The 15,313-nt window shown below is 41.8% G+C and overlaps 2 protein-coding genes across 2 annotated transcripts; both read left to right on the top strand.

Annotated features, from left to right (window-relative positions):
• The first annotated feature begins 1,855 nt into the window (after positions 1 to 1,855).
• Positions 1,856 to 5,936, top strand: LOC125016001 (Krueppel-like factor 3). Its single transcript, XM_047598164.1, has 2 exons — positions 1,856 to 2,074; positions 4,842 to 5,936. Exons 1-2 carry the CDS (start codon positions 1,856 to 1,858, stop codon positions 5,391 to 5,393), a joined length of 771 nt encoding a protein of 256 aa, XP_047454120.1. The 3' UTR covers positions 5,394 to 5,936.
• A 6,720-nt stretch (positions 5,937 to 12,656) lies between these two features.
• Positions 12,657 to 15,171, top strand: vwde (von Willebrand factor D and EGF domains). The gene is made up of 5 exons (XM_047598889.1): positions 12,657 to 13,029; positions 13,220 to 13,315; positions 13,545 to 13,649; positions 14,569 to 14,664; positions 14,864 to 15,171. The coding sequence occupies exons 1-5, from the start codon at positions 12,807 to 12,809 to the stop codon at positions 14,971 to 14,973; spliced, it is 630 nt and encodes a 209-aa protein (XP_047454845.1). The 5' UTR covers positions 12,657 to 12,806; the 3' UTR covers positions 14,974 to 15,171.
• Positions 15,172 to 15,313: the final 142 nt, after the last annotated feature.

Raw genomic sequence — 15,313 nt, forward strand, 5'->3', positions numbered from 1 at the left:
CACACGCATGCACACACTGTAGTTCACCAGTCCACAACACTGCAGGCCGGGGCCATCTCAGCTGTGTCCCACCAAGCGGAAACTGAGATGCAGCATCAGGCACAATTAACTATTCACACACAACTACACTACAAAAAGTGACTACAGAGGAAATTTCATTCATCAAATGTGGACAATACTTTCCGGACCAAGTTTACTATTTAACTTATGCTGACCATTTGTAACACAGGAAAACTTATAAAAGGTTAGAATTCCCCCGAGTCTACTCAGGCCCTTCTTGTACACAGCATCACTGTTGGTCCTACAGTCCCGCCTGTTGTTCATGTGGACTCCCAGGTACATGTAGCAGTCCACTACTTCCACCTCCAGGCCCTGGATGGGGATGGGCTCCACTGATGTCCTCTTCCTCCTGAAGTCAAGGAAGACAAAAGACTCTATAACCAAGTCAACTAACCTCTCCTATGACTTCTCCTTTTTATCTATTCTGGTTCCTTTTACACTTTTCCTTTTTAATGTCATGACAGCGCAATTTATAACTGTAGTCTTCTCAAACCGACTATGTACTGTTTGTACCAGTTCTCGTTTAACTAGTGTTGCTGACACTAAACTAATGCAACTATTTTTTTGTTTACTCATCCGTATTTTTCAATTGATTACTACCTTAAATGTGCTAAGTACACTTAGTCAAGACAGGCTTCGGTGTATTTCAACAGGCTTCTGAATATTTCAACAGGGTTCTTCTTATTATTACTATTTTTCTTTCCAGAGTTCAGTGAGTCTGCTGTGTTCTCTTTGGGATCCTGTCATCCTTCCTCCTCCCAGAGGGTCCTGGTCTCTTTACACAACAATTCAGTAGGGGGTCTTTAAGTAGGAGTCCTAGACTCCAAGCATGCACAGTATCAGTGCCCAAAGCTGGCTGTTAGGATCCGGCTCGAAGGACCAAGTTGTTACGGGAATTCTTTTATCAAAAATGACAATCACTGGAGTCTTGTTGCAAAGTTTTACTTGCCGCAAGGAGCTGATACATGCAGTACAACAAGTACAGAACCGACTGACCATAGTGACGTTGCATTCACTTTTATACAGCAGATCCTATCCTAGAATGGAGACAACATTGTTTTAGAGACAGACTGTCAGCCTCACTGGAATTCAATTAGTCATAACACTTTACATTGCTTATTATAATTGTCTACTTGTTCTTACATATTTTTATTGCCTACATTGCACTTTGGTCGGACCACTGGTACACTTGGAGTAGGAGCTGCTGTAACGAAAAGTAATTTCACCTTTATATAGATTAATAGTAAAGTAATTTTGATTCTGTAACCCAAACGATACAGAAATATGCATTTCCATCAAGTAATGTACATGGCCATGTATTCGCTTATTCACATTTCCAGCTGTTTTAATTGAAATTTTGATTATGTCTGTATGGGGATGGGCATCAAGAACTACTTCTTTAAAAGAACCAGTTTGACAATCTCCGGTCAACAACTGCAGCTATAGCCAAGTCTCAAAAGAGTTGTGCTAGTGAGGATCCAGTGACCAATTTCCTATTTTTTTTACTTACACACGCTCTTATTTCTTGTTTAGAAACTCAATTTCTGTTGTTTATACGAAACCACAAACGTATACTTTTTCTAAACCAAAACTTAATAGGTGGAATCGACAGACAATCCCTAGAGGAAAATTTTTGCCTAGATGAGCTCTCAAAGATGTTTCATATATTTCTCCTAGACAACTTTGAGCTCTGCAAGAAACCAAAATTAGACAATGCCTTATGTCACCTGTTTCTCTTTTTTTTTTTTTTTTGCTCCTGCAAGGCACATAAAATCTCACATTTGGAACGGGTCAAATGTGGAGGGGAGTCTGGAGAAAATGTGTTCTGGTAAAACAACACATCGTCTCCAGACTCCCCTCTACATTCGACCCTTTCCAGTTTGCCTACTGGCGGAACCGCTCCACTGAGGATGCCATCTCCTCCGCTCTTCACCTAAGCCTGGCACACCTCGAGGAGAAGAACGCCCATGTGTGGATGCTGTTCCCGGACTTCAGTTCAGCGTTCAGGAGAGTGGTGAGGACAGCTTAGAGTTAACCGCATGACACGATACACACAACAACATTTTTTTTCATCATCAGGGCCAAGTTCCCGAGACTCCACCCACAGCTGCTCGTTGATAGGTTACATTGGATGTCACTTAACCAATAAACCAATACCTTGACATCTCCCCCTTATTCTTATCACCCTTTCAGTAATACAGTTATAACAATTTAACTTTATCTCAGAGCCGTAACATATAAAGAATGAGTGTTGTGTGTGCAACTCACAATATATCCCTACTCAATTTGCACAATGTTTACTGACAGTCATTCGAAGAACTCTTTTTTTTCACATGAACACTCTATTCTCCTTTTCTTCAGAATACAGTTTGACAGTTCAAACCTCAATCATTTATCAAGATCTTATATTACGCACTTTGAGTCCTCAGAACGGGCTTGCTCCGGTCCGTCCGTTCTTTTCCTCAAGTGCTGTCGCTCACCTCTCCTCGCCGGACGCCGGTATGACACCTCCTGCACGTTGAGAGTACTCTGTTGCTCCTGCTGACCTATCTGCTGCGCGACGTCCTCCGCTTGGCGAACCATCCGTAGGTGAGGTAAGACATGAGCTGTAGTCTCCTCGACAGCTCTTTGTCGCGGATGCCGATGACCAGTCTGTCTCTTATGTGCTCGCTCTTTGTCTCTCCAAAGTTACAGTTCTCACTCAGTTCATAAAGAGCTATGATGAATGACTCGGCCATTTCGTCTGGCTTCTGTACTCTCTGATAGAAACACGCCCTCTCGTGGATAATGTTTTTCTTCGGTACAAAATATGCATCGAATGTAGCAAGCACTGTGTCGTAGTCACTCTCATCGTCGCCGAAGGTGAAAGACTTCTCGGCTTCGTAGCCCCTGTCGTATATTATTATTATATATATATGTGCTAACCTGGAATTTGAATTTTTGAATTTTAAAATGAAAAGCAAATAACCACTATTTTTTCATTTTTTAATATCCTCTTCTGACCGGAAAATCAAATCCAATGACCAAAACATACACGGACCCTGAAGGGATAACCTAGAGGGGAAATTAGCACAGTTAGCCTACATTTAGCACAGTTAGCTTACGGTTAGCACAGTTAGCCTACATTTAGTACAGTTAACCCACATTTAGCACAGTTAGCTTACGGTTAGCACAGTTAGCCCACATTTAGTACACTTAGCCTAAATTTAGCACAGTTAACCCACATATAGCACAGTTAACCCATATGTAGCACAGTTAGCCTATATTTAGCACAATTAGCACTGTTAACCCACATTTAGCACAGTTAGCATACGAGTAGCACAGTAAGCTTACGGTTAGCACAATTAGCTTGTGTGTGAGAATAATGACTTCCAGTTCATGAGGATCGTTTTCTTGACGATGGTTAGGACCACCACGTGTAGTTTATTGTTTGGGTTGGTCAGGTTTGTTGCAGAGGTGTAGCCAAGTAGGCAGAGGGAGGGAGACAGGGGGATAACCCAAGAAAACAGAAAGTGATTTGGTGACCTCGCTCCAGAATTGTTCAACAGGTGTGCAGGGCCAGAACATGTGAAGATAAGTGTCCGGTTTATTTTGCATGCAGTTTGTGCAGATTGCTGATGTGGATCCCACTTTTGCCCATTTCTGTCCTGTGCAGTGAATCCTGTGGACTAATTTATATTGTATAAGTTGTAAATTTGCATTTTCTAGACATGGAGTAAATGTTTCTGAGATGTGGTTCCAGAAGTCAGCACCAGGAGCAATTGCCAGATCTTTTTCCCATTTGGATATAGGTATGGATAGGGCTGTGTCAGATTGTAAAAATATTTGATATATTTTTTAAAGGACTGTCTTTTTTGGATGAATGTTAATCAAGTATGACCTTGATGGGGCCAAATCTAAGTTCATGGTTTTGATATTTTGCTTGAATTGATGATTTGAGTTGAAGGTATTCCAGAACTGGTTGCTCCTGGTGCTGCACTCCTGGACCAAGTGGGTAAATGGGACCAGTGTGTTGTTATGGATTATGTATTTTAAGTGTGTTAGCCTTTTTGTGACCATGTGGGAAGGTGAAGTGTTTTTTTCTTATTACTGAGAAAGTCAGGATTTGTTCCAAAGTGGTGTGAATTTGAAAGGTGCCAATGATGAGTTTGTGTGGAATTTGTGTCAGAGTTGCTGAAATTATTAACATTCAAAAACATTAATGTTGCTTGATCATCTGAGGAATGGGAGATCTGAGATAGTGATGTTATTGCAAGTTGCCTGTTCTATGTCCAACCAAGTGCTGTCTGACTGATGAAGGTGGATCCATTTTAGGATGTACTGTAGGTCCAGCGGAGGACACTGTCTGATACTGATTTCAGTAATGGCGTGTAATTTAGACTAAGTTCAGACAGCCTGGGGGAAATGTTGATACCCAGAGATGTGATGTGATTTTTATTCATATAGGAATGGGAAGTGTCTGGGTTTCCATTTTTTTTGCCAGTTAATAGAGTATTCAGAGATGTTAGAAAATGATTCAATGGTTTTAATTGTCTCTTGAAGGGATATGTGGGGGTTTTGTAGGAAAAGTAGGATATCATCTGTGTACAGACTGATTTTGTGGTATATGTTCTGTGATTGGATTCCCTTGATGTTGGTGTTTTGGCATATGGCTGTGGCTAGGGGTTTCAAATGAATATTGTAAACAGGAAGTGGGCATCCTTGCCTAGTCCCACTGTGAAATGTGAAAGGTTGGAAGTTAGTCCATTGGTGATAACAAAGGCTGAAGGTGCTGTGTATAGAATTTTTACGCAGAGAGACACGCGCACAGAGACCTGTTCCTCCGGAGCAGGGAACACAAAACAGTTCACTGCGCGGTGCCGCAGGAGTTGCGAGGCGACGTCCACGACCCCCACAAGCCGATCAAGACGGAGACCCGGCCCGAGCTCATCCACGACCACCACGGCGGCCACGACATGAAGCCGTCGGTCATCAGGAGCGAAGAGTATAACAACCCGTCAGTAATAGTTCATTCAGGCGCAAAGCATCCTCTCCCTCCCGACTCTCCCGACACTACGCCAAAGCGGCGAAGTCACCGCTGCGACTTCCCCGGCTGCAACAAAGTGTACACCAAGAGCTCCCACCTCAAAGCACATCGCAGGACACACACCGGTGAGAAACCCTACAAGTGCATGTGGGAAGGCTGCACGTGGAAGTTCGCCCGTTCAGACGAGCTGACGAGACACTTCCGCAAGCACACAGGAGTCAAACCGTTCCAGTGTCCCGACTGTGAACGCAGCTTCTCCCGATCTGACCACCTGGCTTTGCACAAGAAGCGCCACCTCATGGTGTGAACCCCCCTCCATCTTCGGGGCAACTTGAAAGAAACGCCAACGCTGGGTTCAATGTTGGACTGTACCACTTTGACTTGAGGGGGGGGAAGAGGGGTTAATCTAGCCGGCCTTACACTTTGGATTCTGACAGGGAAGTGGGGAAATGTTCCTCAGGGTGCAAGTTTAGAGCCTTTCACCTCATTAGCCTGAAGACGAGCTGGGGGTTTCTCTACGCAGCTCGTTTTTTTTTAGTTTATTTTTTATGGTAGCTGTGCCAGATCTTTGATGTCAGCTGTGGAGGTTTCTGGATGCTTTCTTTTTGAGGGCGGCTGCAGGATCTCAGCGGGCCTGAGAGCGGCCGAACCAAACCTGCATCAACACCCCAGTCTGTTCAAGCCACGCAGCCACGCAGTACTCTCAAGCTTCTTTTTGCAACCTCGCCTCTCATTTCTTTGCAAGTTAAAAAAATAAATAAATAAATAAAGTTGTGACTTAGACATACACTCTCACACACGTTATTTTGCAAGCTAGGCCAATAAAATGTGAAACTTTCTCAAATGTATCTAAAAAAAAAATAATAAAATCTAGAATTGAATTTAAAATCCTCCTCCTGACATACAAGGCCCTGAAAGGCCTAGCTCCATCATATTTGAAAGACCTCATAGTACCATACTGTCCCAACAGATCGCTACGATCTCTAAGTGCAGGTCTGCTTGTGGTTCCTAGAGTTTGTAAAAGTAGAATGGGAGGTAGAGCCTTCAGTTATCAGGCTCCTCTCCTATGGAACCAGCTCCCAGTTTGAGTTCGGGAGGCAGACACAGTCTCTACGTTTAAGGTCAGGCTTAAGACTTTCCTTTTTGAAAAAGCTTATAGCTAGGGCTGGACTTAACCATCCCTTAGTTATGCTGCTATAGGCCTAGGCTGCAGGGGGACGATGCACTGAGGACATGTCCTCTCCTCTTTCTTCTCTGGCTCCTGTCCTCTAATATCTTATCATTTTATTTTCTATCTCTTATAATTTACTAACCACTGTGTCTTACTCTCTCCCCTCCGCTCCCCTCCACCTCCATCATTTTGTGAGCGTCTCTGGTCTGGAGTGCTGAATATCTGACCTGTGGAGTTCTAAGCTACATCTGCTGCCGTGGCCTCATCAACCAGAGCAGTCTTCATGGTCTGGAGTGCTGTGTATCAGACCTGTGGAGCTCCATAAACTGCATCTGTCCCAGTCATCGTGGCCTTCTCCAGTTGCCCACTCCTACCTAGATGAACAATTCACCAACCTGCCCATAATTCCTGTTATACTCACAAACTGTCACAGATCATCAGCTATGTGTTACATTACTAGACCCTACATGTTTCCTTCCGCTTGATGTATGTATCTATGACAGAAGTTTGTTTATCTTGTTTCTCCTGCTCTTCTTTTCTCTCTATCTTCTCTGTTTCTAACCGGCTGGCCTTCGGCAGATGAGTCCCTCCATATGAGCTGGGTTCTGCTCAAGGTTTCTTCCTGTTAAAAGGGAGTTTTTCCTTGCCACCGTCGCCCTCAGGCTTGCTCTGGAGGTTGCAGGCTGGTTTTTGTGAAGCGTCTTGAGACGATTTGTATTGTTATTGGTGCTATATAAATAAAACTGAATTGAATTGAATTGAATTGAATTATCCAATTAATAAATGATACCCCAAAGCCAAATTTATACATAGTTGATATGAGAAATGATCACTTAACCCTATCAAATGAGTGTGGTAATGATGGTTTGTACATGGTGCTTGGAAGAGTAGTCTATTATGTTGTAGAGTCTACGTGTGTTATTGGAGAAGTGTCTCCTTTAATGAAACTGGTCTGGTCTGGATGGATTATGGATGGCATTATTTTTCTAGTCTGTATGCAAGCGCTTTGGTGATAATTTTGATGTCAGCATTTATGAGAGAAATTGGACGGTAGCTTGAGGGTAGTGATGGGTCTTTGCCGGGTTTGAGAATTACTAAAATTATGGCAGTATTCATTGCTGGTGGCAAATTTTGCGGTTTGTTTTATTTCGATAATAAGTCTTGTAAAGAGTGGGGTGAGAATGGGCCAGAAGTGCTCAGCAGGGAAGCCATCAGGTCCAGGTGATTTGTTGTTAGGCTGCATGGAATAATTCTTCTTTAGTCAATGGATCTTCAAGTATGGCAGTTTGATTGGGAGAAAGTTGTGGTATAGTGATATTATTAAAAAAGGAGTTGAGCTGGGTTTATCTCATCTCATCTTCCATACCGCTTAATCCTCAATAGGGTCGTGGGGGTTTGCTGGAGCCTATCCCAGCTGGCATCGGTCGAAGGCGGGGTACACCCTGGACAGGTTGCCAGCCTATCGCAGGGCTAACACATAGACCAAGGGTTGGCAACCCGCAGCTCCAGAGCCGCATGCGGCTCTTTCGTCTCTCTGCTGCTCTCTGTGGCAAGTGGTGTGGAGCAAGGACGCTGATCAAAGTCGTTCGTTTTTTCATGCTAACTGCTTTGGCAACTATTGTCTCAATAGTGAACGAGTGAGAGCTACACAACAATACCTGTTCTGCATACATAAATAAAATTTTGTTTTCTCTGTAGCAGTTCTTTCATTTCATAAATGCAACACACTATAGTTTTTTTTTATACACAGACCTAGCATAGAGGAGAAGAACGATATATACTGTGTTATCTTCATTTTAGATGTCAAAGGGGTTTTGTGGCTCCCAGTGTTTTCTTTTCTGCGGGAAATGGGTCCAAATGGCTCTTGAAGGTTGCTGACCCCTGACATAGACAAACAACCATTCACACCACACACACACCTAGGGTCAATTTAGAGTCAGCAATCAGCCTAACAAGCATGACTTTGGAGGTGTGTAGTGGAAATAAGTTATTAATAATTAAGTGTAATAACTGCACTCGTTGAAACGGGGCACCACTCACAGACTTGGAATACACATCTGTTTCCAGCTCACAAGGACCTTTCGACAACAACTTAAGTGAAATATGTGGTTTATTTACAATGGTTAATAGTGAATAATAAATTATATGATGAATAATATAACATAGTAAAAGAAAAAGATGAGAATACCGAAATGAATGAATTTAACAAAAGTGAGAAGTATGAACTTAAATGAGAAGGCAAATGGAACCTAATTTTTTAAATTAATTATTTAGATTTAGATGAGTTTCTTTAGTTATAACACGATCATCAGCTCTGCTCAAATATGAAGGTTATGGTCTACTTATGGACACATTCTTCTCTTTACTAAATAGCGACTTCACAAATCTAAATGGATCCCTATAGAATGCTACTCTCGCCCGCTCCTTCTTTCTCCTATTTTTCCTAATGCTCTCTGCCCTTCTTAGTGCTGCCAGCCATTCCTTCACACCTGCCTGTAAGCAATTAATGCCTTTCTTCTCCTCCTCTGTGGCCTTCTTCCACTTAAGCATTCTCCTCTTCTGTACAAGTCTATCGATTTCCTGCTGACGCCTAGACCTAACTACCTCTCCCTCTGGTTTCTTCTGCTTCTCACCAATGCCAAATCTTTCCTTACCATAATAATAGATTATATCTTCCATCCTCTCCAACTTATTCTCTACACTCAAAAAAGTAAGACTGAGCTAAATTAACATTTACAAAATAAATTATAGTAACTGTTTCATGAAAAAAATGTCTGTGTGCAGTTTGGTATATTGTTATGTTGATTTTATCAAATTTGAATTATTTATCAATTGCATTTTACTCATTTATGTTTGAATAATATCAGCTCAAAATCACTGAGTAGAATTTAATAATATTTCATCAGTAAAGTCAACAATGTCGAAAAATTAATAAATTCTACTCAATGGGAATTCTTTAGTTTTAAACACCGTAAACTTCCCGCTCAAGGCTTTTGCGCCACACGGACGTTGATGTCTGCCACAGCCGCCGTCAACTGATATCTGCTCAACACAACGCTTTATATCTATGATGCTCCAGCAGTTGAACATTGTTTTGCATTACCTCAAGTTACCTAACAAGTTTACTGGCAGTATATTAAGTTTAATGTACCCTATACCGTGATTCAAAGTCAGTCGGAGCTTCAGCAGTGCCTCCAACACATTTCTAAACAGTCAGTTTTTCTTTTTTTGAACTTCGTCTGGCGTTGACAGGACAGGATGGCATTATATATCATATAGAGCAGGGGTCCCCAAACTTTTTCCTGTGAGGGCCACATAACTTTTCCCTTCTCTGATGGGGGGCCAGGGTCAGTTTGTAACAAAAAAAGTGTGATGATTGCAAGAGTGCCTAAACGTAAACATTTATTCTTTTCCAGAAAGCACAATCAAATAACCCTTTCTGGATTCTTCACAGAACAAAAGTCAGGAAATAAATAACAACACTAATTATGAAATAAACAATAACCAAATAACCTTCTCTGGGTTCTTCACAGAAAAAACGTCCATGGAACATAAACTTTCTGTTGTGCCGTGCACAATCTTAACAGGTCCAAATTCAGCTTAGTTGTCAGAGCAGAATCTCTTACTTAAATGACTCATATGAGCAGGCACTCAAAGTTCTGGTGTTCCTTCCTTATAATCCTTTTGTAGGTTCCAATAGCTTGTAGACATCGCTGTTTGCAGCTCTCTCTCTCATCAACTTCCCTGTGAAAACCACAAAGCAAGCAGGTTGAGAAACTGAACTAAGTGATACGGCACGTACACAGCACAACCAGTACCACTACCAGTATGGTTGTGGAGATGGGTTTTATCCCAGTAGATTTTATTATGATTATATTTTTATACTCAGAATGACTCATTCAAGTCAGAAAAGTGAGCTTACCTTTGTACGTTCATCAGTGTGAATTGTGGGCCTGCATCTGGCTGGTGAGAAGTTGAATGTCAGGTTCTATTCTAGTCACTGCCAGTCTCAAACACTGATACAGATGTTTGTCTGTCAATCTTGATCTCATTGAAGTTTTCAGCAGTTTCATACGTGAAAAGGTTTGCTCGCAGATATACGTGCTGCCAAAAAGTGTGGACATCTTCATTGAGTGTTTCCTGATATTAGGGTACGTGTCGTTTGGGAGGGCGGCATAGAAGTCAATGAGACTGTTGGGCTTGAACGCGTCTTTCAGAACATCACAGTTCTGTAACTCGGCCAACTCAAACTGATAAGAAGGCTGAGCTTCATCAATGTCGCCAACAAAGGGGTTCTGGAAAAGACAGATTTCTTTTGCATAAACATGTAGTTTACGGAATTGCACACCGAACTCCGCCTTCAGCATTTCCAGTGCTTCTGCACACTTTTCAGCTGGAAAAGGGACCGTTGGGTTCTCTGCAGAGAGGTTTTGTGTAGCAGGGAGATGGATGAAACTGTGCTTTTTCACTTGTCCCAAAAGCAGCTCTAGTTTCACCTCAAATGCTTTGATGTGGGAATACATTTCACAAATGAGTTTCCCCTGGCCTTGTAGCTGCAAGTTAAAGCTGTTTAGCATTTCTGACATGTCTGTTAAAAATGCGAGGTGCCATTTCCATTCTGGGTCGATCAGCTCTGGCACCATTTTGTTTTGTGAATGAAGAAATGCGTTCATTTCAGTCAGCTCGTAAAAATGCCTCAAAACTCTGCCCCAGCTCAACCATCGGACCTCTGTGTAGTACAGCACATCTCCGAGCGCAGATTCCAGTTCAGACAGGAATTCTTGGACCTGCCTGTGTTTAAGTCCCTTTGCTCTGATGAAGTTTATGCATGACACCATAACCTTCATGACAGAATTCCACGTCAACACTTTGCAGCACTTTGCTGGTGAATTAGGCAGTGGACTTGTAGCGGGGCGGTGAGACCTTGTTCTTCAATCTCCCAGTTCATGCGGGATTCATAGTGTCTCCGCAGATTGTATTCATTGAATACTGCCACCGCCTCTTGACAGATGAGACAGACAGCCTTTTCTTTGCATTGAACAAAAAAATAATCATTTGTCCACTGCAGGTTAAATGCCCTGCATTCTGAATCAATTTTTCTCTTACCTAATCTTTTCGCCATTATTCCGTTCTCTCTTTGAGAGGGGCGGGTTTAAGATTTTTTGCTGGGGGTTGTCAGATAGGGGGACAGACCGCAGAAGGGTGGAACAGAATGTCAGGTTATATGCGTGTATGAAATAGTTTACTTACTAATAGTTAATAATGAAAAAAGTTCATAACTAAGGAACATTTTATTGAAAAAGTCCAACTTTATTATCAAATACAAATACACATATATGAAAAAAAATGAAAATACTCTCTGGTATTGTTCAGGGGGCCGGACCAAATGTGGAGGCGGGCCGTAGTTTGGGGACCACTGCTGTACGACTTCTGGAGTCAGTTGAAAAAAAAAAACACTCTTTTTCCACGCGAGGGACGAGACATGACAACTTCCTTTGTCTTTTAAGATGTTTACTTAAAACAACAGGTGAATTACATGGCTAGATTTCCCTCACAAGTTAGATTGTTTTCGTATTCTTGCGTGATTGAAACCATTCCAAATCATTGCTTTAATATGTAAACAATGCGCTTCAAGTAAGCAAAGTAAGGGGTTAGCACAAAACACTAGCAGGGCAGAGATACATCCTAGCTGTCCTTGAGAGGACTCGGAAAGGGCAGAAAAACACTGCCCACTGTCGGAAGACAGTGGGTGGGTAGGGTCAGAGATCAGGGGTCATGGCCTAAGGAAAGACACTTGTAGAGACATCACAATATCAGACATCATTAGCAGCGTAGTGGCACCTTGCCGTACGTAGGAGAAATAAATGCGGATATTTCTAGCGATCCTGTATGAAGAAGCCTATAAATGCGGACATGTCTAGCGATCCTGTATAGAGAAACCGATAACCATTTTTTTTTCTAATCTCAAAATGCCCGAATCCTGCAGCAAAATTGACGTTACATTAAAAAACGAAATAAGATCATTACAAAACTGGATAATTAACCAAAGTGAAATACAATACACGATTCAACATTGTATTTCACATTCCTCGAGATATCTGAATAAAACGTCCTATTCCGTTGTATTTAAGGTTCAAAAATAAAATAAAATCAGTCCCCTTCGTTGCGCAATGTCACACTCACAGTCGCCCTGATAGCACGAAATAGCTTTCAATTTAAATACATCAGTTTGAAATTCGTTCTGAGCAGCACGAAAACACAAAAACAATCGTGTTGGCACGAACGAAACAAGAGATGAATTTATGTGACAGTTTCACGATCTACGGCGAGACCGGGTTGGATCCAAGCAGCCAGCCCCCGACCCCACCCGGAAGGTTCTCGCCGCTCCTCCCCGTCTGCTGCCATCGGCCCTACACTGGTGGTAGTGGCTTCCCTGAGTGCAACAGCGTTAGCGAAGGGGAAGGATCTCAACCTTTTCCTTTTTCCACATTGTTCGTCCTTCTCAACTTATTTTCTATTCCCCAGCAGAGACACAAAATACAAGTAATTATGGGGGTTGTGTGTCTCAGCTCAAAAGTTTACCCTTTTACTACCTTTCTCGCACTAGTCGGTGTTTGCTTCGGAGGTTCGGACGGGCCCCGTGGAGTCGCGGTCGGGTTCGTTTTCGACCCAAAAGCTTCGTGCGACCAGCCGTGCGAGCACGGGGGACTCTGCATCCGCAATAACACATGCTTCTGCTCCAAGGGCTATGACGGAGAGACCTGCAAATATGGTGATGTGAAAAAAAAAACACTGACTTATTTTTAAGATGTCAACAACGAAATAATACTAGACACAACCGTGTATTCAACAGGTTTAATGCAATTTACAGTGTGGCACTATAGAGACATATAACCATTGTATGTTTCGATCATTTAAACTAAATGAGGATAAAAACAGTAATGACAGTAATATTCTTGCAGCCAATTGTTATCCCAAATGTAAAAATGGAGGATCATGTCTTCGTCCTGGAAAATGCCGATGCCCTTCTGGATTTGGAGGAAGATACTGTCACAAAGGTAAGTTTATTTTGACATTAATTTCAAATATACCCTAAATAATAACTGCATGTATCCTGTAAACCCCCGGTGATGAATTAGAGAGCAGTCTCCTTAACTTACATTTCAAAGCCAAAAATAGTATCAGGTTTTTTAAAATAGCGGTGTCTGGTTTTTGGAATATTTCTGTTAAAATGAGCTGAGGTGAGAGCATATCATAAACATCCCTGCTGATAACTGTCTGTTACAGTGATGTGTGATGGCGGATGTTGGAATGGAGGGGAATGCACCGCTGTCAACGGAGTGGCCAAGTGTATGTGCCCTTCGAGCTGGACTGGATCAAAATGCCAAGACGGTCCGTTCATGGCTAATAACCCAATTATCATCAAAGGTTGAAACCACCATATGGAGATGGTCTCTCAGGTGGAGCTATTTGATAGTGACAGACAATAGTACACAAAAGCCTTTTCTGGGTTCTAGTTCTAGCATCATTATAAGAAGATATCATTATAGATATTAATACTAACCCAGTAACGATCACTCTGACGTGGGCAAGACTGACAATCAGGTTTATAGTGTTCAAAACATTCTTGCAAAGAAATTGCAGTTAATTATTTGACTTACTTTCCAAACACTAAGATTTTAAATGTAAAATGACTTAGGTCAGCTGAGCTACAGACCAAAGGTGGTTAGCTTAACTTTTACATTTACATGGTAAAGAGAAAGAGAAGCTAGCCTCAATCTGTCCGAGTGGAACTAAATTCATATACAATCAGCTCTATTACTCACAAATAATCGTAGTATGTTTCTTACTTGTTTTACCCATATAAAGAGCTTCTAGGGCTTCTAGAGGTTTTGTGTAAGCAGTAAAAAGAGAATATTTGCATGGACTTTAACTATTACAGTGCTGTAATGCTTGTTTGGGGTGTATGTCTTTTTAGCCAGGAGTTAGATTAGAAGATCAATATTATAGTGTTGGAAACAAGGGGGAAATGGCTAATCTGGCTCTCAAACATCCTGGCTCAAAACTCCTTGTCTTCTCCCAGAACTTGATTTTGCTGTTTGGCTTTTGTGTGGTTTAAAAAAAGCTAGAAATGATGTGTGAGGGAGTTTGAGAGATGGTAGGAAGATTTTGTTATCTTTGGACAGAAGCAAGGAAACAGTTAACCCCAAACTTCATGCTAATCTTTAGCATGCACTGCTTCTAGTAAACAGGTCTAACTTATAGCTAAATGCCCAATCTAATATTTTGTTGTGGTTTGTTATCCATTCAGCAATTTGTCCACAAGGCTGTAAGAATGGAGGGATCTGTGTGGTTCCTGGAATCTGCAGCTGTCCAGAGGGATGGCTGGGTGGTGCCTGCCACCATGGTAAGTCCCCCTCCCTTTAAGTTGTTCAGCTATCCATACAATCATATGCAAGTATTTTCTGAGGTAAGGTCTTCAGCTTAGTGTATATTCCAGGCCTGGCAGAGAATTTGTTACCTCTGTGGCCAGCTGCTGTGTTTACGGTGTTGGCATTTACAAACCTTTCCCCCAAATGAACACCCCTTGTTTCTCTTGTCTGTAGCTGTTTGCACTCAGCCCTGCCTGAATGGAGGAAAGTGCATTTTTCCCAACAAATGCCGCTGTCGCCCCCCTTTCTCTGGACCTCAGTGCGAGAAGAAACAGTCCCACTAGTGTGGTGCTAAATCAGGCCCAAATAAGGTCACGGGGATGATAAGAGTTTTGTGATTTTTTGTGGCTGAAGTGTGGGGAGTTTAATTTTGTTTACCTTTTAGTATTTTTAAAGAAACATCAAACCTATTATTATGACTGTATAAACATACAATATACTACATTATAACTTTTGTCATTAAATAAAGTGATCAAATCAAACAAGCAGTACATTGTTTTTATTTTATCATCAATAATTGTTATCATGTACAAACAGGCCTGATTAACTATATAAAAATTAAAGCAATAAAAAAAGACATGCTATTTTTGCTAACATGCAGCACCTAAGTAAGCTTAATGACAA

This window comes from Mugil cephalus, chromosome 11 (genome assembly GCF_022458985.1).
Source record: "Mugil cephalus isolate CIBA_MC_2020 chromosome 11, CIBA_Mcephalus_1.1, whole genome shotgun sequence".
Lineage (NCBI taxonomy): Eukaryota > Metazoa > Chordata > Actinopteri > Mugiliformes > Mugilidae > Mugil > Mugil cephalus.